At 39.7% G+C, this 24,696-nt stretch overlaps 6 protein-coding genes across 11 annotated transcripts; 4 read left to right on the top strand and 2 right to left on the bottom strand.

Annotated features, from left to right (window-relative positions):
* Positions 1-162: 162 nt before the first annotated feature.
* Positions 163-2,807, top strand: LOC724776. 2 transcript variants are annotated; one of them, XM_016910984.2, is made up of 6 exons: positions 163-276; positions 689-897; positions 1,313-1,384; positions 1,448-1,534; positions 1,602-1,911; positions 1,992-2,806. In XM_016910984.2, exons 2-6 carry the CDS (start codon positions 838-840, stop codon positions 2,306-2,308), a joined length of 846 nt encoding a protein of 281 aa, XP_016766473.2. In that variant the 5' UTR covers positions 163-276; positions 689-837; the 3' UTR covers positions 2,309-2,806. The 2 variants fall into 2 exon arrangements, with proteins under 2 accessions (XP_016766473.2, XP_026302283.1); XM_026446498.1 differs by lacking the exon at positions 163-276 and having other exon boundaries at positions 302-897; positions 1,995-2,807.
* A 1,168-nt stretch (positions 2,808-3,975) lies between these two features.
* Positions 3,976-7,173, top strand: LOC552277 (class E basic helix-loop-helix protein 22). The gene is made up of 7 exons (XM_006568933.3): positions 3,976-4,133; positions 5,465-5,657; positions 5,747-6,117; positions 6,192-6,251; positions 6,317-6,404; positions 6,469-6,683; positions 6,815-7,173. The coding sequence occupies exons 1-7, from the start codon at positions 4,044-4,046 to the stop codon at positions 6,869-6,871; spliced, it is 1,074 nt and encodes a 357-aa protein (XP_006568996.1). The 5' UTR covers positions 3,976-4,043; the 3' UTR covers positions 6,872-7,173.
* Positions 7,174-7,446: 273 nt separating this feature from the next.
* Positions 7,447-8,837, top strand: LOC724114. 2 transcript variants are annotated; one of them, XM_026439225.1, is made up of 6 exons: positions 7,447-7,620; positions 7,725-7,740; positions 7,881-7,913; positions 8,017-8,070; positions 8,307-8,560; positions 8,638-8,837. In XM_026439225.1, exons 1-6 carry the CDS (start codon positions 7,552-7,554, stop codon positions 8,734-8,736), a joined length of 525 nt encoding a protein of 174 aa, XP_026295010.1. In that variant the 5' UTR covers positions 7,447-7,551; the 3' UTR covers positions 8,737-8,837. The 2 variants fall into 2 exon arrangements, with proteins under 2 accessions (XP_026295010.1, XP_026295011.1); XM_026439226.1 differs by lacking the exon at positions 7,881-7,913 and having other exon boundaries at positions 8,068-8,070.
* Positions 8,838-8,881: 44 nt separating this feature from the next.
* Positions 8,882-10,990, top strand: LOC102655220. The gene is made up of 3 exons (XM_006572386.3): positions 8,882-9,539; positions 10,351-10,701; positions 10,792-10,990. The coding sequence occupies exons 1-3, from the start codon at positions 9,357-9,359 to the stop codon at positions 10,876-10,878; spliced, it is 621 nt and encodes a 206-aa protein (XP_006572449.2). The 5' UTR covers positions 8,882-9,356; the 3' UTR covers positions 10,879-10,990.
* A 53-nt stretch (positions 10,991-11,043) lies between these two features.
* On the bottom strand, positions 11,044-22,233 carry LOC410821 (tetraspanin-9). 4 transcript variants are annotated; one of them, XM_006568936.3, is made up of 6 exons: positions 21,900-22,069; positions 20,611-20,615; positions 16,021-16,136; positions 12,749-12,940; positions 12,476-12,658; positions 11,044-12,395 (listed from the first exon to the last, which is right to left on the bottom strand). In XM_006568936.3, exons 3-6 carry the CDS (start codon positions 16,081-16,083, stop codon positions 12,060-12,062), a joined length of 774 nt encoding a protein of 257 aa, XP_006568999.1. In that variant the 5' UTR covers positions 16,084-16,136; positions 20,611-20,615; positions 21,900-22,069; the 3' UTR covers positions 11,044-12,059. The 4 variants fall into 4 exon arrangements, with proteins under 4 accessions (XP_006568999.1, XP_006568998.1, XP_006569000.1 ...); XM_006568935.3 differs by lacking the exon at positions 20,611-20,615 and having other exon boundaries at positions 21,899-22,233; XM_006568937.3 differs by lacking the exons at positions 20,611-20,615; positions 21,900-22,069 and adding an exon at positions 16,646-17,562.
* Positions 22,234-22,345: 112 nt separating this feature from the next.
* Positions 22,346-24,684, bottom strand: LOC552211 (protein THEM6). Its single transcript, XM_624588.6, has 3 exons — positions 24,166-24,684; positions 23,073-23,287; positions 22,346-22,946 (listed from the first exon to the last, which is right to left on the bottom strand). The coding sequence occupies exons 1-3, from the start codon at positions 24,308-24,310 to the stop codon at positions 22,707-22,709; spliced, it is 600 nt and encodes a 199-aa protein (XP_624591.1). The 5' UTR covers positions 24,311-24,684; the 3' UTR covers positions 22,346-22,706.
* Positions 24,685-24,696: the final 12 nt, after the last annotated feature.

Below are 24,696 nucleotides of genomic sequence, written 5' to 3'. Positions count from 1 at the left end.
ATAATCATCAGTGAAAGAGGAAGAACTCTTAGGGATAAGGCGCGAATTCGAGAAAACGATTGCGGCGAATAGAAAGCACGATTGGTGGGTTTCGATTGGTCGATACGAGGCGTGGGATCACTCGATTCGCTCTTATATGTGGATCACCGAGACGAGTCAGCAACTGTGCGCGATCAGTGCTCTTCTGTGCGAATCGAGAAAGTCGGATTTCTACATTTTACCAAACGAGGGTTGTAAATATATATATATATATATATATAGTAAATATAAATCATAGTGAGTATAACGTACGTTAATTTTTGCATATTCGATAAGTCGTTGCGAGTAATTTATAGTTTCGGTTGTCAAAATTTATTCATCGTAAAGTAAAAAGAAAATTGGATCGTTAACGAATCCAAAACGAATACCGTAAATTAACATTGTCGTGTTATAATTGTCGTGTATAAATTTTACAAATGTAAATTTTTCTGAAAAGGGGGGAGGGGGAAGGAAGATCGTTTCGAAATATATATTCTCGCCTATTGAAAGTAGGCTTTGTGAATATTATTAATATCGAAACTAGATTTCTAAAGATCATATTAATTATACGATGACTCAATAATAATTCTGTTTACGATATCGCGTATGCAAAAAATAACACTGGAAAGAGAGAAAAGGCGGGGCTGAAAATCAAGATTACGTGGTATAGAAAGGTCAATATGTACTGGATCTTACTGGAAGGATCATGATTGGTCGATGCGCACTTGAGGGATCCTGAAATCATCCTTATAGAGCAGAAGATCGTCGACACGTCTTGTAGTTTGCGGATCAAGAAGCTCGGTGTCAAAATTTACTGCAATGTTTGCAATCGTTTCCGTTGTTCTTAACGTCATCGTTTACACGATTGCCTCGGAAACGGTAAGTTATTTTTGGGGATTCAAAAAATTCAAAATTTGAATTCGATATTTTGAAAACAAAAAAAAAAAAGGAAGAAAGGAAAGAAAAATGTTAATGTGACGTATTTTTAATTTTTTTAACGTGATAGAATTTTTTTTTAAGCGATAGAAACGCGAATAGAAGCGTAACGAAAAGCAATAACGTTTGTTTAAAAGAACGCACGCTGACATTTCGATTATCGGTTGTCAAGCGGAATATCATTTCTTCGACGTTCTTTATATGTAGAAAAGAGAAAGCTGCCGAGAAAATTATTCTCTTCCCGTATTTACAACTTCACGATGATATTTTCCTATATGTAAAGTAATTTTATAATTCTAATAATTTTCGCGACACTTGTCCGCCTACGTGTATACTTATTTTGAATTTATTATTTCAGCCGATCCTCCATCGAATAAGGCGACAAGATTTTTCAAACGAGAATGGCCAAGTGATAGACAAGATTTTTAACGTGAGTTGTAAAAATATCTCTCTCTCCTTTTATCGTTTTCAACAAAATTTAATCTAATCCCAGATACCAATTACCGCGATCAAGCAAACTGCAACCGTGGCGCAATCGTTCAATCAGGAAAATTCTCAGACGATCGACAACGTGTTCAAGGTATCGTATTATCGTACTCACGCAATCCATCCTATCTTATATTAACCTCGTTACAAATATTCCGTAGATTCCTGTTTCGACTTTGGAAGCTGTTGGAACCCTCGTGAAAGCGGCATCCGAGCAAAGACGACGGAATGCCGACGATGCGCAACGAATGCGACAGGAGAGAAGGGACAGAATATCGGCAGTAAGGGAAAGGCAGAGATTTCAAAGGGAGCAATTGCAACAACAACGCGTGAAACAGCAACTCGTGAAAAAGAGCATCAAAAATAGTAACAAAGATCCTTTCGATTTGAACACGTTGTCTCTGTTGTTTAGCAATCACGGTGTTCTAGGAAGTATTCAAGGGACGTTTGGCGGTTACAAAGGTGATCAAGGTATACACGTATCTGATTCGAAATTAAATATTCGTAAACGTTAAGAAAAATGTAGATCTTTCACGTAAGATATTTTGTAGAAGTTCATGGAGGTCAAGGGAGTGGAGGGGGTTACCAAGTTCACGAAGACATAGAAGAAGATACGAACTATTCCTGGCACGGAATCACGGCGGGAATCGGCACGTTTTCCGGTTCTCGACCAACCAGCACACGCGTCACCGTACAAAATAAGATCGCCGTTAAGGACGAAGTACCAACCGATCATTCCTACGATACGGAACAAATACAGAACAAGATCGCTCCAAAGATCAAAGGGAATGAATCGAGACACGAAGAAGATCCCCCATTGCAGAACAAAATTGCACCCAAGACGAATAGGATATCGTTCAGATCGTAAAAAATAATTTTAAGTGTATAAAATAAATAGAATTTATTTTTTCCACGACAATTCGTACGTGACGAGCATTCCATTTGAGCGGAGCAATCGTTTCTATTGGCTAATTTTCGCTCTAATCGGCAGCCGATAAGTACGTGAGTCACGTCGCGTCGTTTATGCAAATAACGAAAATGATAGAACGATGATGATGCTCGGAGAAAGCGAGTTGCAACAGAAATTAGTAAATTAATAGTATATGTATATTTTTCGTTTCGTTCGTAATTGTCGAAGTGACTCGACGAATTTTCTCGACCACGGTCTTCTTCGACCCACGTGAATCTCGCAGAGTCACGTTTATACCGAAAAATTGCGCCTGTTCGAAAACAGTTAAAATGCGCGCCGAGTCGTTGCCGCGATACGGAAAACATTTTGAATGTAGCATCGCTCAACATGAATAACGAGAAGCGACATTATATGTTATGCATTGGATATTCGAATAAAATTCTTCTTCTTCTTTTTCTTCTTTTTTTTTTTCTTTTCTGCGCACGATTGATATTCCATCGAACCCCTGACGGAGGAAGACATAGGCGCATATTAAACGAGGAAAATAATTTTAAAGAAATTCGTGGTTCGTTTCTACGAACAATTGTGCTTTCCTCTTTTTTCATTCGTGTATACGATGAATAAAAAGGTTATTAATAAAATCTATGATAAATGATAATTAATCCGTGAGAGAATATTAAATTATTCCGCGATTATCACGATTTCATTGCACCTATTTTAAACATATCGTGTTCACAAGGTTAGATGATTCATGTGGATTAGTAATCGTCTAAAAAAGAAAAAAAATAAAATAAAATGCATTTTCCGATTTTACTCGCTATTATATTTGAACAGACATTAATTAAAAGTATTATTTTTAGATAATTAAAATTCTTAAGATACGATAAACGATAATACGCGCAAAATTGTTCATTAAATATATATGTATATATGATTCGAATATTAACAAAATTTTTAAAAAATGATCAATTTAATCGAACGAAATTATTCGTGTATGAATAATTTAAATTTCTTTTTTTTCAAAAGTTTAAACGTATCGAAGAAACAAATAACGTTTGATTCAACTTTGATACGGAAAATTATCTAACATTGCTTCACATTTTTTTTTTTTTTAAATCGCTTTAATCGTTGCAACTTTGGCGTCATTCGTGTCCACGTTTAAAAACACATTATTTATTAATCATTACTTCGTTAATATTACTTTTTTTTGCTGCGAATACGACACGTAACATTTCTAAGTATTTTCGATTCAGATTGTCATCGTCTTAATGATCCTTTTCCGACTAGAAAGACATAACGAAATGAAGGGAAAACGAGAGTCATTTTTAGGGATAAAAGCCACGAAATACTTTACTTCACGAAATATATTTCGTACACCTGTATGTCGAATCTCTCGACGCTTCGTTCCGCTCGCAAGAAGGCCGAAAAAGGAAATGAATGCCTATTGTTCCCGACCAACTCGTATCGTCCTTGACCCCCGCAATCATAGTTCATTCGACGAACAATCGAATAAATCTACGATCGATTCTCATCGCGCGCAAACTGAGACTGCCACGAGACTGGCTGCCTCGTCGGCTACGTCAGTAGTTTTATCCCTTCCCGAAGAGAAGGTGAGAGATGTCTTCGAGGTCTTTTTAGAAATCGGTGGTAAATGCGTTAGTCTGCCGGTTGCTCGGCTCAGTAAGGAACAGAGATGCTGTGCAACAAGATCGATCTTGCCTTCGTGCTCGGTTTACTCGCGTTTGTACACGGGATGCCAGCAGACAGTCAGAGTAACGAGAGGGTGAGTATTATTCATTTTCGAAAATATTATCAAGCGTACGTTTCCTTTCATTCATCGAGGACGAAAACGTGACAATTCGTAACGAGAAGATTTTTTTCGATTCACGAAATTTGAACGATTCTTCGAATGACGAGTACTCAGAGCCATGAAAGATAAATCGTGAAATCGAAACCTTTTCGAGAAAATTGTATATAATCATTTTATTTTTGTATAAACAAGCGAGTTTCTTAAAACTTTCTAACTTCGTCGAGAGTAACGTGACGTTAATTAAAGTAAATAACTGATCTAAACTTTCTTTTTTTATTGGAACAACATCGAAGGTGATGCGAAAAAGAAAAGAAAGAATTGGGATTGAAAAACACAAAGTGTAACGATACAGGTATGGGAAGAGTATATAGCAATGAAAAAAATGGGGAAAGAAGTGATGACGGAATAGCCGTTAGATAATGGACAGGCGCAAGGAAGGAGAAAGGAGCGCGGAAGTGCCGTTACATTAGAATGTTTCTTAATGATTATACCATGACTTTTAACTTATTTGCCCAATTATTTCATTAAATGCGATTAACATTATATCGAGTATAAGTTTAATGAAATCGTTGTAATGATAACTCCTTATCGAAAAGCGATTTCGACGAACGAAAAAAAATGGACAGATCCACGACAATGTGTAAAAAAAAAAAAACCTAATTTGTAAGTTTTCAATTCCAATTGCACGTTACATCGCGTATCTTTTTTTTTTTTTTTTTTTTTTTGTACTATTATTTTTGCGTCATTGTCAATCGTCTTATATATCAATAGGTAAGCAATGTCGTTTCAATAACATTAACATTAACACGTGTATACAATAATGAACACTAATAAACCATTGTGCAATAGCAAATTATACCGTTAGTTGCAAAAAAAGGACCATAAGACGAAAATCGTCAATTTTTATACGAAAAACAACATTTTATTGACTTGCGAAATTTCGTAATAAACTTCATCATTAATTTCGAAGATGCAACAATTTATATAAAAAAAATTTATAAAAAAAGAACTAACAAAAGGATCTAATTAAATATTTTCAACGTATAATTACAATCCCTCCTTTGATTCTAGAATTGGAAAAAACTCACGGAAAATGATCAAATTACAATTCGACTTATATTTCTAAAAATATAAATGATATTCATTATATACAATTGACGCATGAAACTGATCCAACCTGTTCAATTAAAATTATCTATATCAAAAATCTTTTCAATCTTCCAAGAGATTCCAGATTATTCCTTCTTCCTTCAAGAAAATATTACACGTTTTAATCGATAATAATAAAAGATTAATTTCCGCAGCCTCCGCTGATTGAGTTCACCAACGGTGGGATCCGTTTCAATTTCGCGGGCTACCATGCTGCAGCCGGTTTAGGAGGTCTTCTAACCGGGTCGAATACAGGCGGTGGCCTCCACGCCAGCGTAGGGACGCCATGGGGCGGCCATGCGGCCGCTGGTTTGGGCGGGACACTGAATGGCGACAATGCGAACGCTGGCCAGTATTGTTTATACATATTTTAATTTCCAGAGAAATCAGAGAAGCTTTCCGCGGAAACAGGATTGATTTATACTTTCGACGAACAGGGGGAGGGCTTTACGCAAGAGCAGGGCTTGGGAACGGAAGACACGAAGCCGCGGCCGGATTAGGCGGCTTGCTGGACGGAAGTGGGAGGTCTGCACCCGTTAGGGGAGGCCTGTACGCCGGTGCCACCACCGGAACCCGTGGACTCGGATTCACAGCCGGAGAAATACCCAGAGATTTGTTCGGCGCTAGACCGAACGATGGGCCGAGCAATGGACCAAGCAATGGGCCTAGTAATGGGCCTAGTAATGGACCTAATGATGGACCGAGTAGTGGGGCAAACGATGGAAAAGATGGAGAAGGGAGTAATGGGAAAGGGCCGAGCAAGGGTACCTCGCATATTCAAATAATTTCCCGTTCGGGAAAGGAAAAGGTTTGTCCAATTATCCTGAATTTGTCGAATCGTTATATTAAAAGAAAAGAAAAAATTGAATCGTTTGCTCGTAGAAGAACGAAGTATCTACGGAAGTTCCGAAACAAGAAGCTGATTCTTCGACGAGTAAAGAGGTAAATCATAATTCGTAGGTTGCAATGGATTAACGATTTAATTAACGCGCGAATTATTATATCAGATACGTGAAGTATTGCCCATCGAGCCGGCGCCTCTCGTTCAATTAGCCCCTGCTTTACCGAACGAGGCGAACGAAATCGTACAAGTTGGTAAGAATTAACGGTTAATAATGGCGATACTCGTTCTTATTTTTTTTTAATAAACGATTTCCAGATGTTGTTCCTCATCGAGGCAGATTCTTTCATAGGAAAAGGTTGAGGGGGTCTAGAACGAAGGTTATAGAGGAAAATACGGGAGAGGATCAGAACAACTTGAATATTCAAAAGCGTCAGACAATTTATTACTCGGATAAACCTGATTCTTCGGACAAAATTATGACGATACCGAGTAATGGGAACAGTAATGGTTTCTTCGATGATATTTTTCAGGTTGATAAGTTGTATCTATTTCGAACTTTCAGAAACGCCTTTTTTAGAAAGGCGAAAGAGACGTTAAATTTTTTAATTCTCTTCAATTTAATGCTTTTAATTTTTATCTTTAATCCTTTTAATTCTTGCAGATACCAATATCAACGCTGAACGCTGTAAACCGGTTTTTAAACAACAGTTCTGGTTAATTTAACTTTCGTGTAAATGCCCATTCCCCGTATTTTTATATTTACAATTAACGATAATGAAATATAATTATTCCAAGAGAATAATGGATGATAATTCCTTAAGAAATTTTCTTAATAAAATATGTTATAAATATAATTATTAGTCTTTTTCGATTTTTATTCTCGGCATTTTAAAAAAATTTATCATAAGTCAATAATTAGTCGATAAGTTTTCGTTCAGAATTTTATATTATTAATAATAAACGCTATTCTTATCATCTCTTTACGTTGTACGTAATAAATATGCGTAACATTTGATTAAACGAATTTCTTATCTGATTCAACGTTACATTATATATCGATGTATCCTAATGCACAAATTTACGTTTCTATTATGTAAAAAGGAAAAAAAAAACCGATAAATTAAATTGCAACTTTGACAAAACTGGGGGAATAATAATAGCTTAACGTTTAACGAAAGCCAAGGTCAAAGTTTTGGATATCGATGCTAATGCTCATTACACTTATTAGCGAGTTATTCGCTATCAATGGTAAAATAGTTTGACATTATGCGACTCATAGCTATATAAATAAAAGGCGACGACAAAAGCGAGCAAAATAAAGAGGCGAGGAAACGAAGCGTTTTCTTTCTGTCGAAGATAATATAATAAAAGGAGTAGTAGAATAGAAAGACTGCCAATATGAACGCGATGAAGCTGATTGGATTGTTGCTCATCATTGCATCGATTGGATTGTTGGTTAATGCACAAGTAAGATCGCAAAATCTATTTCAATTCTTTTTTTACTTTTTTAAATGTTACTCCTTCAAAAAAAAAAAAGAGATACTAACGTTGACTTTAATTTGATTTTTCAGACTAATCCTGCATCAGGTGAGAGATCTTAGATAGAAAATATTTTCGTTTGGTAAAAATTTTTTAAGACGAATTATATCATATTCTTTGATCGATGAAAGACTATATTTATAGATTTTTGATAAAACTAAAATTAAAGATTTCAAATACAATTTCAGGTAATCTTGAATCATCTAGTGTTGCGTCAAAAGGTAATTTTTCAAAAGACAATAAATTGATAAATATATTAAAATAAGATAAGACAAAGAGGAGACAGGATAATTATTAAAATTAATCGATCAATTATTATTACAGGAAAGGGGAATCCCATAGTTTCTCTTCTCACGTGCATTTTGAACAATGTAGGCAGTAAGTTTATTAAATTTCTTTACAAAAACAGAATCCGTAACGATCGAACAATGAATACGCATCAAAATTATGATCAGGTTTTTTAATAAAAATTTCATTTCTCTTCGAAATTAAATTTAGACTCTAGAATTACCTTAAAAAATTCTACTTTATAAAAGCAAATAATTCAAATATATATATATATATATATATATATATATATACATCAAAATATTTATTATAACGTTTATATTTAGATCTACTTGGGATATCCGTCGGTGGTATTGTGAAGGACCTTGGACATTTAATCTCCTCGGATGGTTCGTTTGATTTGTCAGGACTTCTTTCCGGTCTTACCTCCATCTTGAACATACCGCTCGACTCAATATTTTCCGCCCTTCGAAGCGGAAATATCTCACAACTCTCGAATATTCTTCAACCTTTGGTCGATCAATTATTACATATACCTCTAATCGGCTCCGTATTATCGCTCGTAGCGAACGTTCTCCAGGTAAATTTCGATATAACCTTTCTCGTATTAATCGTTTATCTCTATTTTGACCGAAAAAAAATGATATGGTGTTTCAGGTTCCAGTTTCTCTCGTCGTAGCCGTACTCGGTGTAGTTGTCCACATCGTCAAAGCATTACTCGGTTTTCTTTTGGGATCACAAGTGAAATGTTCCTAAATCTTTCTCTAAAACACGATAACATGATGCATATATAATATAAATATATATCTTTAACGAATTGTTATTAAAAAGTTATATTATAAAAAAATATATATTTATGTCGCAACGTTTCTCTCTCTCTCTCTCTCTCTCTCTCTCTCTATCTCTTCATCTTTTATTTCACCCGCAGAACCAGCAATTTTAATTTTCGAATGGTTTTCCCTCCAATCGATCGATCGCTGGCAAACGATCCATAAAAGCGCGCGAAACGATATCGGCGGAGACGACGGGATCGGTGCGCGGCGACATTGCGGAATGGATCGAAAGAGAAAGCGCGTTTCGTAAGAACAACATGGAGCACAAGTTTAATACAGGAATGGAATGGGACTTCTTCCAGTCTACCTGCGACTGCGTGTCAAAGAGCAAGGGATTCGTTCGATCGTTTAATTCTTAATTTCTGGAACCCTCGATTGTTTTGATCTCGCCGATTAAGAAACACAGGAAAAAGAAAAAAAAAGAAAAGAAAGAGAACGTGTCCCGAGCACGCTTCCGGGTGTTTCACCGTGTGTGACTTTTTATTTAAGAGAGGCCGAGCCGCGAATTCGAACGAGTTCATTTTCCTTCCCCGAAACACGAAGATGCGAAGAATTGTTTGGGGACGAGAAATCTCGAGATTTTGCATTCTTCTACTCTGCTGTCCCTTTGATCTATCCGTTTGTCTGCCGGCGGAGCAACCGATCAGATACACGTTGAGCACCGGTGACATAAAAACGAGAGATACCGGTACAAGGACGCCGTTCAATTTCGAAGAACGAAATCGAGTGAGTATATATCGAGTGTATATTGTTTTTAACATAGATATTCTATTTATCTCGCGACAATGAAAGATTAACGATTCTCTCGATGCATTTTTGTTATGTGTGCACGTAGCAAGGACGCTCGAGAAGTGGAAGATCGAAAGATCGATTTATCAGATTTTGATGAGATGAGTCAATATTGTTATTTTTGGTTTATGTAGAAATCGTATCGTGGACGTGGTAAAAAAAATCGGCTTAGAAAGATTCGTGAGTTTCGTCACGTTGACGTTCAGGAACGTCATAATCGATATCGCATTTGGTATTTTTTGATAAACCTTTATTGGAAAAAAATATATAAAAAAGAAAAAAATGTGGAGCAAGTAAACTGGAATTGTGGCGCGAGGCTGTCATTTTTCATCTAATCATTCGTCATCTTTTTTCCCCGATTAAAAGATTTCCATTGAAATGAGAGAGAGAGAAAAAAAAATAAAAAAAGAAAAGGCACAAGAAATATAAAACAAATAAGCAATATCATCTCTCGATAGTTTCGTTATTATTATTTAGCGCGAGGCTATTATTTTTTTGCCCCCTAATTATACGTAATTATAAGGAATCGGTGTGACGAAGCAAAAAAAATTCTCGACGTTGAACATCGCGCGTAATTAACTCGAAATATTATTACATTAGATATCCGGTGGATTATTAGCATAGTGGAATATTGCTTCACCGAGATTCACGATTAAGAAACACCGAGTGAATTGTACGTAAAATTATACATATATATGTACACATATATATACGTATACATACATGCACGAATACGTTTATGAAACAGGCAGTGGCGAGCGAGTCGCAAAACAACGTGGTCACAGTGGAGAAGTCGGTGTCCATGAATTACGAACCGATACAATTTGGAACGACCGAGTATCCTCCAGTGACAAACACCCATTCAAGCGCTCGCGAGACCGTGAGATTGGAGAACGAGACGGCGCAGAGTTTTTTCGAGAAGCCAATCTCGAAGCCCATCGCCAATGTATTGGACACATTTCTGAAGCCTACGCCATTGGTCGACGGTATCAAGGAAGAAGAAAAATATGGAAATTCAGGAGACAAGTTTATCGGAATTGGTCGTGCTCTGGTAACTGGTTACCAAGAATTCAGCAATTTTCTCAATGCTCTCGTTGACGTGAGTCTATAATGAGAATAATAATGATGAATAATTCGAGATGAATTTTTCTTTCTTTCTTTGTTTGAACGAACTGAAAATCGTTTCCAGTTCCCGCGTAAAACTGCAAAAAAGGCCACGTCGGAAATCTCAGGGATGCTGAATTATATCGGTGCACGGCTGATCGGATTGGAATGACTGAAGGATTGTAAATATCGTAGAATATTTTGGATAATCAAATTCTAATTATCCGAAATCTTTTGTTTTTCATAATTTTATACGTTGAATAAATTTTTGTTTTTTGCTTTTTGTCAAATTGGTTCTTAAGAATGGAAAGAGCGGATGCGAGAAATGCACGAAGAATCGTCTCATAAATATATTATTTATTATCTGAACGTTACACGTACACAACGAGGTTACGCGTGATACGATCTCGACGGAGCTCGATCGTCGCGACCTCGCAGCGTGGCAGGCTGCACTCGAAACCACGCACTTCTTCAAACGCTATACTAGACGGTCAAGTGTTGCTACTTTATCGACAATTTATTACACGATAAAAAAACATACGATCGACGCACCCGAGGATTTAAAGCTAGGCGAGAGAAAAATCCACGAGGATCGTGTAGTGTTTCCACGGGTGGGATCGATCCGATCTTAAAACGAGAATAAAAATAAAGATAAAAATTGTGCTCGTACGTGGCCAGGCAAAACGGAAAAAAAAGAAACGGGGGAAAAAAGTATTCGTAATGCCTGGTCGTACGTAACGAATAATTTTGGTATGATCCGTGTGCGGTTACCTTATCTCTAATAAATAAAACAGGTTCGCATGCAAGGTAACATAAATGTTCGCATCCTACTATATATTATAAAATTCTCTCCTCTCTACTTACTATCTACTTCTACAAGACTCGTCCCACCGATCTAAAATCTAAACTCGGCGAGTACGTCGTTATTATTCTTACTTACATCCGACCTATTTTGTTAAAAGCTCGTCAAATTAGCCAGCTGGATGAAGGCGGAATCGCTTATCGAGTCTAACGACCCATTAAAATAATGGCTCGTGTCTCTCAGAAGCTTATGCTTATTAATCATCTCGTCTAAGCTCGTGGACGAGTTTCGCTCCTGTTCCTACTCGAATTCTACCAATTCTAGAAGGAAGGGGCAGATAGATTTTTTCGAAGGAAAACAATTTACAAGGGGGGGATTCGAGATTTCGGGGCAACGATCCCTGATCCTCTTCGTATCGGCGGCGAAGAAGATCGCGATCATTGCGGCCGTGAGATATACATGTGCGCGTACATATATATATATATATATAAAATCGTCGAGAGTTTCGATGGATCTTAGACGCTGGTCTCGTCCAAGATCCATCTGAAATTCTAGGTGTTGGTTGTGTCGTAACTCTTGTACGTGTGGGACGACCTCTTGTGCCTGACGGTGCAGAAGAGGATCATGCTGGCCACCTGGCCGAACAACTGGAGGAAGGCCACCACGAGGCCAACGGTCCCGACCACGTGCAGCCTGGTCACCAGCCACATTTGAATAGCCGTCGCGCAGCCTTCCTTGTACCAGAGCTCCTTGTTACGCCCCTCGGAGTCGAGGCGACCGCAATACCGTTCTCTCTGCACGCAACAGGAATCGGGCACGCGGTCCTCCGTCGGCCAGGCGTCGATTCGGAACCAATCCGTGTAATCCCGCACGCCGCAGCAGTGGAACTGAAAAATTTTTTTTCACGCTTTTCTTACTGAAAAGAGAACGCAGGATTTTTTTCCAAATTATGAATTTCCTTATCCACCTCCGTGTGTATGTGGTCCCATATAGCGGGAAGGGTTCCAGGCTCCCTGGTCAGATTGTAGTGCTTCTCGATGCCGAACAGCAGCTCGTCCTTCAAACTCTTGGCAAGGTGTTCCCTGAAGATGAAGGCCAGGGTGCCCAGCATGAACTCGCCCAGGAACATGAGTATCACCAAACCGAAGTACTGTAGGGAAATAGGAGAAGATTGAAGGTTTGACGAAGAATACGAAGAAGAGATATATATATATATATATATATATATATATATACGAACCGTGATCAGCATGCATCTCGATTGGAACCACGCGCCGCAGCATCCGAAGAAGGCGATTACGAAGGTCACGCATCCGGCGGCGAGCAGCAACGAGTCAGCTGACGCGAAACTGTAGTGCGGCACCAAGGTCGTGTATCCGGAGTAAGCCAATCGGAGCCAGAGGCCTGCACCCAAAATTCCGCAAGCGCATAACTGTAAAAATGATTGCACGAGTGAGGGACGCCGGCCTGGCCTCGATGCTCTCCGCGCCGTGCGAATTTTTCCATCGATCCTCTTCCATTTCCTTTCTTTTCTTTCCCTTTTTTCTTCCTCGTAAACGTGACGAGGAACGCGAGCGAGCGAGACGACGCTTGGAGAGAAAGAGGCCGTGTAAAAAAGAAGAAAAAATCGAATCGCAATGACGATCCAACCCAATGACGAGCCGATTATTATTATTCGACGCACAATTATGCAACACAATAACGCCCGCTTCCCGTATCACCGTTCCACTCTTACGATCTTGCGAAACGCGCGAATCGCGAGGTCGAGCGCGACTTCCCGTGACTGCGCCTTGTTATTCGATCTTCTCGGTTTACGATTTTCCACTTTTATTTACCCTTAAATTCGAATCAATCTCGAGATCAGGGGGGATTGTGGGAAAGAGAAGAATCGTCGTCCAGGTTGAGAATCTGGATCTATTCGAAAGTGGGTCGAGAAAACTGTCGTATTGTAATGAAGTTCTTAGAGAAAGGAGGGAGAGACGTTATGAACAAAGTTGGGAACAACTCGATTCTTTATTTCCTTCGTTAACTGTCGCTTCATCCTTACGTTTCAAAGGGTTTCGAAAGTATCACAGGTGAGGAGGCAGTTCAAATGGTGGAGCGGTGGCGAGATTAGAAGGTATATTGACCTTTTCCTCGGAGATTGTTGCGGTTTAGTAATTTGCCCTCCGATGTGCCGTCCTCCGAGACGAGATTAAAGGCATCGTTGTGCGCGAACAGACGTCATTTACGATTTCTACCGTTCCTTTGTTCAACTGCTTCAATTTTAGCTCGTCATCCCCCCAACTTGCCACCATTGTTCCTTCGAATCGTACTCTTTGTTACGATTCTAAGTACGAGAATCGTCAGGAAAATTCATTTTTTCCATTTCATCGTCGATCGAATCGGTGAATTCGAAAATCCGGGTCGGTCGATAAGGCAGGGCGGAATATCGAGGCTCGAGGCGATACATCGAACCGATGAAAAATTAGCATAAGCTTGTCGCAACGAGGCAGCGTTGAGCCAGCGTTATCCAATCCAGTTAAACTAGTTGGAACGAAGTAATTTAAGCTTAAGTCGGGTACTTGGGATGGAAACGGGATCGAGTGCTCCACCGACCCAATATCCGAGCTTTATCGGCGGGCAGCATCGCGATACTGGAGGCCGGCACGAATAAATGGACCAACGGCCCGCTCGATCGGGCGATTAAACGGCCGCTCGATTTACGTTGCCCGCGAAACCGGTACCGTTAAGTTTCATCTCGTCGATGAAACAGCCGGGTCGAGCGTTGATTAGAAAACCGAGTGCGTGCTCGAGCGCCCAGTTTTCGATACGGCTGGAATCGGTTGAAAATCGTCGATTAAAAATAGATTTTATAAGAATATTTGACGAACGCGATGGATCGATTGAGATTTGATCGAAAATCGTGCTTGATCGATACAAATTGCGATTAAATGAAAATCTTGAAAAGTTTTAAAAATTAGATTGCATTTTGTAAATCTTGGAAAGTTGCTTCTTCCCAATTGAGGAAACGAAAAGAAATCGTTTGATTAATCGACAAACTGCAATTTTGAAAATTACGATTAGGAATACGTTTATGAGAAAATTATTGACCTTTGCATTGACGATCGCCTAGAATTGTTGAAAATTAAAAATGGATTGCATTTCGTAATTCTTGGAAAGAATTATTCCATTCCTAGTTGATAAACTGAAACTTGGCGAAAAAAAATACGTTCGAAAAATCGTATTCCCTCTCCTCCGTTCCTCCTATTCCAAACTGCGAATTTTAGATCCCCGAGAAAATCAAAAACTATTATAATTAAAACTATATATTCCTCGATCCTTAATCCGTGAAAAAAAAAACAATCTCAGCGTGTGGACTGGATTCCTTTATTTATTTATTTATTAAGAATACGTAATTAATTTCGCAAAAAACTCGAAGAAAAATTGTTTATATTCCTTGATCGATCGATGCCATTGCAATTAACAGGACGGTTAACTCCTCCGACGAAATTCGATTTCGTTCTTCCCCCCCTCTTCTCTCCTCCTCTGTCTCTTCGCGCAGTATTTAAAAACGTTGTATTTTATTTTTACCGCCGTCCTTGACGCGTCAAACTGTCTCTCATAAATCGAAGACGCGCGGCGATAGCGAGGCGCGTAAAAAGAACAAAAAAAAAAAGAAAGAAAAAAGAAAAAAAAAGGGGAGCGCACCTGTTGAAAAGAGAGCGAGAAGGAAAAGTCGGTAGCCTGCCTCATCTTCTCTCCTCTCTTCTTCATACCGGGTACCGTAAGCGAGTTGATAGCTCGTAGAGCACGGTTCAACGTCCTATTTAAGAGCGGCGCGCGGGGAGAGGAACGGGGGCGGTTCGAAATGGTAGAAAGATGTATCGACGAGCGAAAAGTGGGGAGGAATGGCCGTGGAATGCAGCGGGAATGACAATGCTCGCCGATTTGAAACGCGTGCGTGGGCCGTTTCCATCGCGCGCCTCTTCTCTTCTCGCCGGCATCGGTGCAAACGAAACTTGGTCGATCGTGTTTCGCGAACGTGACACGCTTGCGGACACGTTCGGCCGGCCGTGTTTTCGATTCGCGTGCCGCCACCTCGGCGGAATCGCGGCCGACGTTTCGTTTCAACCTGTGAGAGAGAGAGAGAGGCAGAGAGAGGGAGAGAGAAGGTTTCGCGATGATGAAATTCGATGAAATCACACTAGTTCTAGAATAAACACGACGTAAATACGACCGTAATCGGTATTTTTATAATGAATACAAACTCTTTGAACGAATTGAGGATGAGGAAACAAATATTGTTGTTATTGTTGTTATTATCGGTAATCGTGTTGGAAATATTCGAGCCTTTTTTGTAGAAGCTATTATTGATAAAAAAAAATAGATTTAAATCTTTATTATTATTAAGAAATCACGAAGACGATTTGAAATAATAAGTAACTATTCCTGATGAAAATTCTGCTTGCGTAATAACGGCTGCGTAGTAAATCGATGATGTATACAAGATGGAAAATAATGCTTACGTACCCAGATGAGAACGTTGAGGGAGCAGAAAACGTGCCTGATGCACGTGTATCCCGTGCGGCCCATGGCTCCAACACCCCTCGATGTCCTCAACGCGACGAACGGTCTGGCAGTGTTTCCTGAAAGTAAAAACACGAGCGACGAATCTCAAACTTCGTCAAACAGCCCATCATTTTTACCTTTACCCGTTCGTGGAAACGAAAACAACTCGTCACCTTCGATCTTAATTGGCGTTAAATCGTAACGGATCGATGGATTATTCGGATATACCGGCAACTTTCGCCGTCTATCCTCGCGTGAGTCACGATCGATCGTGATCGTGGCGCGAAACTCACGCCCGATCGTGATGACAGGGTGAACGTTTTCGATGGAACGAGGCAAGGAGGAAGGTCGAACGATATCCTCCCGACTTATCGTTGGCGTGTGGTGGTAGACCACCGAGGAAACCGAAACGAGTAACAAGAGAGGAAGATAAAAGCTTTACGACCACGATTACGTATGATTCGAAGAGTTGAGAATAGACGTCTCTATCCCCCTTTCCTCACCGTCGAACCGCACGATGTAAATAAGAAAAAGGAAAATTTTGAAAATAAGAAGAGAGAGAGAGATAAGAAAGATGCGTACTTACAGCGAAAGATTGGCGTTCACATTCTCGCTGCGAAACGATTTCCACTTTTCCGCGTCGATATTGGAGGCGAGCGAGAGACGAGAAACGGGCGTGAATTGGACAGATAAACGATACCGGTTGAGCGATCGGCCCGACCGGTTGGCAGGCGATCCTCATCGGGCGAGCATACGTTCCGGTGTGCTCGGAACCAGGTTGATACGATTGGCCCGTTGTGGGCCTTCTAGGTCCCCTAACGGGACACCCTGCCGACAGCGAGGCCTCTCACCCATACGCAATCCCGATCACGATCTCTGCTCCATGGTGGAGGTAACACCTAGGTGAAACGTGGTGTTACCTCGCGCGAAGACGTCACTTTCCTACGAACGCCCGCTGAGTCGAGACGACTCAAGGTCGTTGCGAATCTACCATACACGTGTTTTCCTCTCGATCGTTATCCGATACGCCGATTTTTTTTTTTTTTTGCGCGTGCGTGAAAAATAGAAAAATATCTATCCGTGATTTTATCTCGCGAACGCTCCGTTAGATTCTTCCACTTTCGCGAAATTAAACGTTGAAAAATTCAATCGAGAAAATAAGAAGAATTTCACGGTATGGTATTTACGAATGGAAAATTTACATTCCACGATATCTGAAATCGGAATCTCGATGAAACAACGTTCGAGTATTTCTCTCTCTCTCTCTCTCTCTTTTCTTTTTTTCATGCATTAAACATGCCCTATCGCACGCGCGTACATAACGAATTATACACGTTCGAACCGCACATCGAGTCGCTGAATAAAAGATCCATCGTTTCTCTCCGATCGATCGATAAAAGGAGGAGGTTTACCCCTCGAGGTTCGTGAAATGACCGATTTCGCCAAAGTTTCACCGATCAAGTTTTTCACCGACCCGAGAACACCGATTTGACCGATGCGAATTTCTCACCTGAACCCGCTCGACTGAGGAGTCGAGTCTCTTTGCACAGGTGAGGCGCCTCTCGGCGCGAAAAGAAAGGGGACGACGACGCGTACGCTTATCTCGAACGCTTCGCCCGTCACATTCATTTTCGCGGATGGAATAAAAAGAAAACTAGTCGAGCTATTGTGCGCGTGCAGAATCGTTCAAGGAGGGGAAAACGAGTGATTCGTGCGGTCCACGATGCGTAATACGGAATTTACGATCGTTCGATTCGCTTAAGAAACCGATCGATCGCTCGTTTAGAATCATTTCGCCTCGATAACTGTATCACGGTTGGCCTTATTCCGTGTTCCGAGCGGAAAAATCCCTTCCTCTTCCGCCACGATTCGAATGTCGTTATCAGGATAGGATAATATTGATTCTCCTTATCGCGTAACCGAACACGGTGTTGCGTGTAATACGCGATATACCACTTATTGCAAATGGGGCTCGTTAAGCAAACGAGAAAGAGAGAGAGAGAGTTAAAAAACGTGCTCGGGGCTGGTTCCAGGAGAATGTAAATACTGTTTTTTTTCCGTATCCTGTTTCCGAAATAACCGACGTGAAACGTGACTCGATAGTTTCGAAACTATGTGGAAAATTATATAGATTTCTGAAATATTGTTTCTCTCTTTCGTTGTGTGCGCGTTCGATTGTCACGGCTCTCTTACGAGACGCAAAGAAAAATCGACGATAGACGTTTATCTATTCGAATTTTCGATTCTTTCTTCGAAGATGAACTCACGATAATTTGCAATTGAGATTGAGGCTTTTCGATTTTTTTTCCACGCAAAGTGAACTTCGAATTCGATTAGAGATCAATTTCTTCGAGTTCTTCGAGAAAGCCTTTTCCTTTTTTCTTCCCGATCGAAAAATAATATTCACGAAAGTAACGAAAGAAGCGGAAAAAATCTACAATGGAACGATTGCTCTCCCTATCGGATAAAATATTGGATTCGATATTCCGCGGAGAGCGAGGCGAATCTCGAATTGCTTCTCTGGGCGAAAGATCGTGGATGGACCAACGACGCAACGTGGATATCCTTTTCCTGCGCATTGTTGCAGGTATTGGATAGAGGGAGGAGATTGGATATTGGATCGATCTCGAAATCAATTCGAGTAAGAGCGAAATGGAAGCGCAAACGGCGCGGCTAACGAACGAAGCGAAGGGAGTGCGTGGGGGCGTAGGAACGGTCCCCCTCGTCACGACTTCCTGCCAATTGCGGACAATTTGCGATCATCTATGATCTCCCCCCCCTCGTCGCCCCGTCGACGAAACATGGTGTGGACGGTGCTTAAGAGTTAACGCGGCACGATTCTTTTCTCTCCCTCTCTCTCTTCTCCCCCTCCTCTCTTTCCCTCCCTAATTCACTCCTCACGCTCTTTCTCGCTTTACACGAGATACCGTGCCATCGGCGACGGCCAAGCGTTAACGCGTCCTACGCGGCTCACTTCCCACGTGACGTAACCGAGGAAAGGAACGACGAGCGTTGAACACGTCGCGTTTCGAATACGTACGCCTATCATCATCCCTATCTCCGCTCGTGCGTGCAATTTGTGCAACGAGGCTGGTGCTCGAAACGCCCGTTTTTTCCATCGCTCTCCACCTCAGATGTTCGTAGCTCGAGGAGATCATTTTTTTTTTTTACATTGGACATTTCGAAGAGTACGAAATTTTTTTCGATATTGTCGGGTTGTCGAGGATCAAGGAGAGATTCAAGAAGGTTTATTCCGAAATTTTCGTCTTCTAATAATCCTCCGCGAACGGAATGAATCTTGGTTGAATTATTTTTAAATTAAGAGATTTCGAGGAATATTTCACGTTCGAAAGTCTGTACGATATTGTTGAGGGACAAGAAGATATGGGATATTCGATTGTTAAATTTCGAGAAATACTCCGAAATTTTTCGTCTTTTAATAAATAAATTTCAAATTTTTCTATTTTCCTTCTTATTTATAGATCATCCGTTGAAGATCGGAGAGAGAAATTGTTAAATTTCTTCGAAATGAGTTTTTAAATTAGAGATTTCGAAGAATATTTCAAATATTTTTGTCTTCACTTTTAACTTTTACGTTCCCGATTTGTATCGCTTAGGATTTGAAAGAAATTATAATATTTCTTCGAAATGAGTTTTTAGAAGAATTTCGAGGAATATTTTTCAATTTTCGCTTCATTTTCTAACAATTCTACCGAGAGAATCGAGAAAAAAATCGTTAGATTTCGAGACGAGTTTTAAATTAGTCCAACTTTGATATAAAATAATATACAAAATAATAATAATAATATAATTGAGCCAAAATTCCATCGAATGTTAATCCATATGGAAGCCACCGTTGAAGAGAAAAACGCGAAGCCCATCAATTACGAGAGAGGCGAAAGTATAGAGGCCAACGTCGTAATTCCTAATTTATTACAATGCGCCTCGTTAATCGCGAGGCGATATGCGTACGCGGTTCTCCTCCCACGTGACGCAACCCGCTATGGAACAAAGGGTCTTGCCCATCTCGCATCCCTTATAATACCTCTGCCCATATACGTGATTCGCTTTTTCAACGAGGGATTAGAATCGAGAACTCCTGTTTCCTCTTCGGATACGTACAAGATCGGGTGGAAAGAGAGATTCCCACGAAATTTACACGAAAACATTTCCTCATTTGATCGAGAAATGAAATCGATGGAAATCCCTATCGTTCCCTCCCTCGTTTTTTCGTATCGACACGGTGGAAAGCCGATCGAAGGATGGTTTCTCACGGGCGCGAAAGAAAGCAGGTGATAACCGCGCGAAGCGTCGTAACACGGGCGTGAAATATCCAGTGACGATTGTTCCGGGAAACAGGAACATGGGAAGAGAAATCGACGTTCGGCCGGTTCGCACGATCGATTTCCTCGATTAAATCCGCCGCCCGGATTTATCGGGCCGATCCACCGGGACGTTTAATTAACGTTTCTAATCCCGGAGGAGGGATTACACGGTCCTTGATCCAGAAACCAGGTCTAATCGTTGAAAAACGGTGGCTGATCGACGAACAGGTGATGTGAGCGCGCTTTTCTGGGACATCATTCTCGGCTAGGATATTTTTTTATCGTGCGAACGAAAGAATGTCACGAGCTATCGTTCCATTTGTTCGAACATTGAGAGATGGACGACGATGGGTCGGTTCAGAGAAGATTGTTTCTCGTGTAACCGCGGGAGAGGTGCTCTGAACGGGGACCAGTGTCATTGAACAATTCGTATTAGCATTGATTATGAGATTCGTTTATAATCGTTATTATGTAATGCATGCCCTCGATTCGGTTACGTAACAACGGTTCCATGCACGAAACTGCGCTCTGCTCTTTCGTCGAGTGTTGTGCGTTTTGAAGAATGATTTCAAAAAGGAAAAAGAAAATTGTAGAGAATAATTCGAACTCCAACGAACATAACTTGTTGACGACAGATTAATTCTTCCCGTGTCGCGAATTTAAGAATCGCGTTTCTTATCTAAGAGGAGACCTCGCGACGCAAAATTGCACAAAGCAATTTGCAAACACGCTTCTAATTTCCTCGCGCGAAACGAGGCGAGAAGAATTTCGTTGCGAGCCAGCCGCTCGCAATTTCGCCAGTCCTTTTTTTTTTCCTTAAATTAACGGCGTTCTGCTCCGAAGGAACCGAGGAAGTTGTAAATTCTATCTTCTATCCGTGAAAAAAAAAAGAACGAAAGAAAAAAATATATATATATTCCATTACATTAATCGAAGAAGAAAGAACGAAGAAGGACGAGAGTTTAGAAATTTTCTTCAAGAAATTGTGCAATAGTCTCGCATAGAAGAATATATCGTTTCGCAAAGAATATATCGTAAATGCAAATGTGCCTTCCCGTGCGCGGAGATTCCTTTTTAAAAAAATCACCTCTCTGCTCTGCGAAAACTCTCTTGCTCTCGCCGACTTTAAGGAAAAGGAGGATAGAGAGAAAAGAAAAAAGTGGACCGGATCGCGTAAACGGCGGCGGTGACGATGGCCGCGATTACTACTCGGTCTTTTTTTTTTTTTTTTTTTTTTTAATTTATGCTTGCCACGCGGAATTCCGTAAAACGATACCCATCGTCGCGAAACGCCGCGTCACTCGCGAACGAGTATTGTCAACTGTCACTTTGATAAAATTCCAAACGATGACAATAGAATTTCCAATATATTCTCCTTTGTTCGTTTCCAAAATGAGATAATAACAATAATAAGAATCGCGAAGGAGAATGGTCGAAGGAATCCCGTTGCGGGAAAAATTCGAAGAGGCGGAAGTGCGGAGGGGCGGAAATTCGAAAGATATATCGCAACTTACAGGATGAAAGTGAGAATGGTCCAGTGGCGCGTTGCTGACAGGAGCTGTCACGAGCTCTTCGACACCGAATGAATCACAAAGGTTCATGGAAAGCGGAGTCAAAGGTCGGCTTGCGTTCGCGACAGGTTTCGAGTGCTCGGATCGACTGCACGCGAGGAGCGCGCACAACTCTCGCACATCCGTTCTCCATCGGCCGCTTGATTCGTGACACGAAAGTCGCCATCTGACGGCGGCGGAGATAATTTATCCGATGAGTATCCGGAACAGTGATAAACAGTTCGTGCGTCGTTCGAAAAAAAGGAGAATCTTCGAATTCTATTTCCATTCCGTTTACTACGTAAAAACTATAAAAAAATCGTCGAACTTTAATTGCTTATATCGATTTCGATTAGAATCTAATCTGAACGAGAGAGAAGTAAAATGAAAAAAAAAAAGGATAGTTGAAAATTTTTAAGAAACACGCGATTTAATAATGTGACGATTTGACGTCAATTGACGATAATCGCGTAGGTATTATTTACATTATCGTTAATTACTTACAAGAAGAAACTTATTTAATATTCTTTTATCACCAATAACATAAAAAAATATACATAATTGATACATCGATCAAAAGTTTTTTTTGGATTCACACTTGTACACTTCTTGTTACGCTTCTCGCCACTTTTTCTAAACAAATTTTATTTCTCTGTTTTATCGAGAATATTCCAATTCTAATGATTGCAAACTTTTGCTCGACGTACGAGGTAACAATATTATACAAATAACAAAATAACGATGAAGTAAAAAAAACGGGGATCACTTTCGTTCATCTTTGTTTCTTGTATCTCTGAGAAGATTCTTCCATGGAATTCAACCATAGTTCTAAATCTTTGGTCATTTCAGGACGTTGCGCGTTTGGCTCGATTTCAGCTATTATTTCCGGGACTGTAACTTTCAGACTACCTGTTACCGTTTGTTTGCTAAAAACGACCGCGCGAACGAAACCGTCCGTCAAACTAATAAATTCGTGCTCCAAGTAGAAATTCTTATCGTCCCAATGAATCAGCTGTAAAATCAAACAAAAATTCATTCGCCAATATATAATATTTATGTAATACTGTACGACGACATACGATTGACATTTAATATATGACGGGTAATTAAGATTCCGTTAAAGATAAGATTCTCTCACCTTCGTGGTCACCTTGTACAGGGTGAAAATAGGAATGGCTCGACGATACCGAATCAACGATGCTCCTTGAACCGCGCCTCCACCTTTCTCCACGATCGCCGAATATATTCCAGATCGATCGTAATAATGGAAACGCGCGAAATCCAATTCGCGGAGGTATCTCGCGTTGTTCATGTGTTTAAAGAACAAATCAACGTCTTGCGTGGTGCATACACCTGAAAAAAAAAGAAAGGAAAAAAAAAGAGAAAGGTAAGACGACGAAGGTTCTGGTTCTTTTTCTTTTTTTTTTCTTTTTCGCATTATTTTTCATCGATAACTAAACTAAGTGTGTTTAAATATTAAACTATGTAAATGATTAAATTGAAATTAAAATTGTATTAAAAAATGAAAATTTTGTTTTCGTTTTAATACACGCATCAAAACTCGATGTCTATTCTCGATATTATAATTTCAAATCATTTCTTTGTTTCAGAAATTTTTGGAGTCATTTTATTTTTTTTCGTTTATATTCCGTACGCGAGCGAAACGAAAAGGTTAATATGTCTGCAAATACATATTCAACTATGAATAAATTTGATCGGTAATCAAAAAAATCAGGTAAAAGTTGCTTGCCTTTGAATTCTTTCGAAACAAGGCTAAAAATGTTCTTCCCCTTTTTTTTATAAATTCGTTTATTATTCCTCGATGTCGATAACAGTTACGATACGAATATAAATCAAGCTTTAAACTTATATGAAATTTATTTAAAATTTATTTAAAATTCATACAATAATTCATATGCCGAAATTTTTTTTAACCGTTCAAAAGAAATCCAAATATAATTATACGCGTATAATTATAGTAACACAGAATTATAATTATAAGCAAAATTGTTGTCAAGTATTATAAAAAAAAAAAAAAATCGAATATCATCGTTAAGTGAATATTCAAACACGTTAAATTTACATTCTGAATAATAGTTAAAAGAAAAAAATATATAAACGCCATGAATCGTAAAATCGGGAAAAATCGCTGCGTAAAATTATATTATGAAGAAAAAAAAATCTGGATTATTGAATATATAATATTTAAAAAAATGTTAAATGATTATTACCGTAAATGGTAGTCGTGTCGAAAATCTTCTTTTTCTTTTGAAACAATCTGCCGGTAAGGATGGTAAACACGATTCTGAGAAGATAATTTATATCGAAGACTATGTAGAGAACGAGAGCGATCGTGATCAAGCAGGCACATGCCATTTTTCAGTAATAAAAATGAAGCGAGAAAAGGAGAGCAGCAAACAGGAGTGTTTGATGTTCACGAAGCCACAGTCCGAACAACACTACGTTCAGTTACCGTGAAATTCCAAACTGAGAGGTCGCTTCTTATACAATGAAGTATGGCATAACCGGTTTCTCATTAGACGATGTTCCGTTGTAATCGGAACGGTAACTCGTTCCATTCGTATTACTGCAGAAAACTATGATAACGCGGTCAATAAATTATAATTAACGTTCAATAACGATCTATTTAAACGATCATGATATCCATTCACCATTATATGGTGAATTTTGATTGTTACGATAAGAGAGATTGTCACAGAGAGAGAATGTACTCGATCGATTGCCCGGAGCGAGTGACAGGT

Source organism: Apis mellifera, linkage group LG2 (assembly GCF_003254395.2).
Source record: "Apis mellifera strain DH4 linkage group LG2, Amel_HAv3.1, whole genome shotgun sequence".
Classification (NCBI taxonomy): Eukaryota; Metazoa; Arthropoda; class Insecta; order Hymenoptera; family Apidae; genus Apis; species Apis mellifera.
This window is presented reverse-complemented; position numbering and strand designations above follow the sequence as displayed.

Excerpts from the sequence above, each read along its gene's own strand:
- LOC552211 (XM_624588.6), bottom strand. The coding sequence starts at position 24,310 with ATGGCATGTGCCTGCTTGATCACGATCGCTCTCGTTCTCTACATAGTC. Across the intron at positions 23,288-24,165 it reads CGACACGACTACCATTTACG|GTGTATGCACCACGCAAGAC; the intron begins GTAATAATCATT and ends TTTTTTTTTCAG. Across the intron at positions 22,947-23,072 it reads TGTACAAGGTGACCACGAAG|CTGATTCATTGGGACGATAA; the intron begins GTGAGAGAATCT and ends TTGATTTTACAG.
- LOC552277 (XM_006568933.3), top strand. The coding sequence starts at position 4,044 with ATGCTGTGCAACAAGATCGATCTTGCCTTCGTGCTCGGTTTACTCGCG. Across the intron at positions 6,252-6,316 it reads ATTCTTCGACGAGTAAAGAG|ATACGTGAAGTATTGCCCAT; the intron begins GTAAATCATAAT and ends TTATTATATCAG. Across the intron at positions 6,405-6,468 it reads GAACGAAATCGTACAAGTTG|ATGTTGTTCCTCATCGAGGC; the intron begins GTAAGAATTAAC and ends AACGATTTCCAG.
- LOC410821 (XM_006568935.3), bottom strand. The coding sequence starts at position 16,083 with ATGGGCCGCACGGGATACACGTGCATCAGGCACGTTTTCTGCTCCCTC. Across the intron at positions 12,659-12,748 it reads CGAGATGCATGCTGATCACG|TACTTCGGTTTGGTGATACT; the intron begins GTTCGTATATAT and ends ATTTCCCTACAG. Across the intron at positions 12,396-12,475 it reads GGGACCACATACACACGGAG|TTCCACTGCTGCGGCGTGCG; the intron begins GTGGATAAGGAA and ends AAAATTTTTCAG.
- LOC724776 (XM_016910984.2), top strand. The coding sequence starts at position 838 with ATGTTTGCAATCGTTTCCGTTGTTCTTAACGTCATCGTTTACACGATT. Across the intron at positions 1,385-1,447 it reads TGATAGACAAGATTTTTAAC|ATACCAATTACCGCGATCAA; the intron begins GTGAGTTGTAAA and ends ATCTAATCCCAG. Across the intron at positions 1,535-1,601 it reads CGATCGACAACGTGTTCAAG|ATTCCTGTTTCGACTTTGGA; the intron begins GTATCGTATTAT and ends AATATTCCGTAG.
- LOC724114 (XM_026439225.1), top strand. The coding sequence starts at position 7,552 with ATGAACGCGATGAAGCTGATTGGATTGTTGCTCATCATTGCATCGATT. Across the intron at positions 7,914-8,016 it reads ATCTAGTGTTGCGTCAAAAG|GAAAGGGGAATCCCATAGTT; the intron begins GTAATTTTTCAA and ends TTATTATTACAG. Across the intron at positions 8,561-8,637 it reads TCGTAGCGAACGTTCTCCAG|GTTCCAGTTTCTCTCGTCGT; the intron begins GTAAATTTCGAT and ends ATGGTGTTTCAG.
- LOC102655220 (XM_006572386.3), top strand. The coding sequence starts at position 9,357 with ATGCGAAGAATTGTTTGGGGACGAGAAATCTCGAGATTTTGCATTCTT. Across the intron at positions 9,540-10,350 it reads ATTTCGAAGAACGAAATCGA|GCAGTGGCGAGCGAGTCGCA; the intron begins GTGAGTATATAT and ends TTTATGAAACAG. Across the intron at positions 10,702-10,791 it reads TTCTCAATGCTCTCGTTGAC|TTCCCGCGTAAAACTGCAAA; the intron begins GTGAGTCTATAA and ends AATCGTTTCCAG.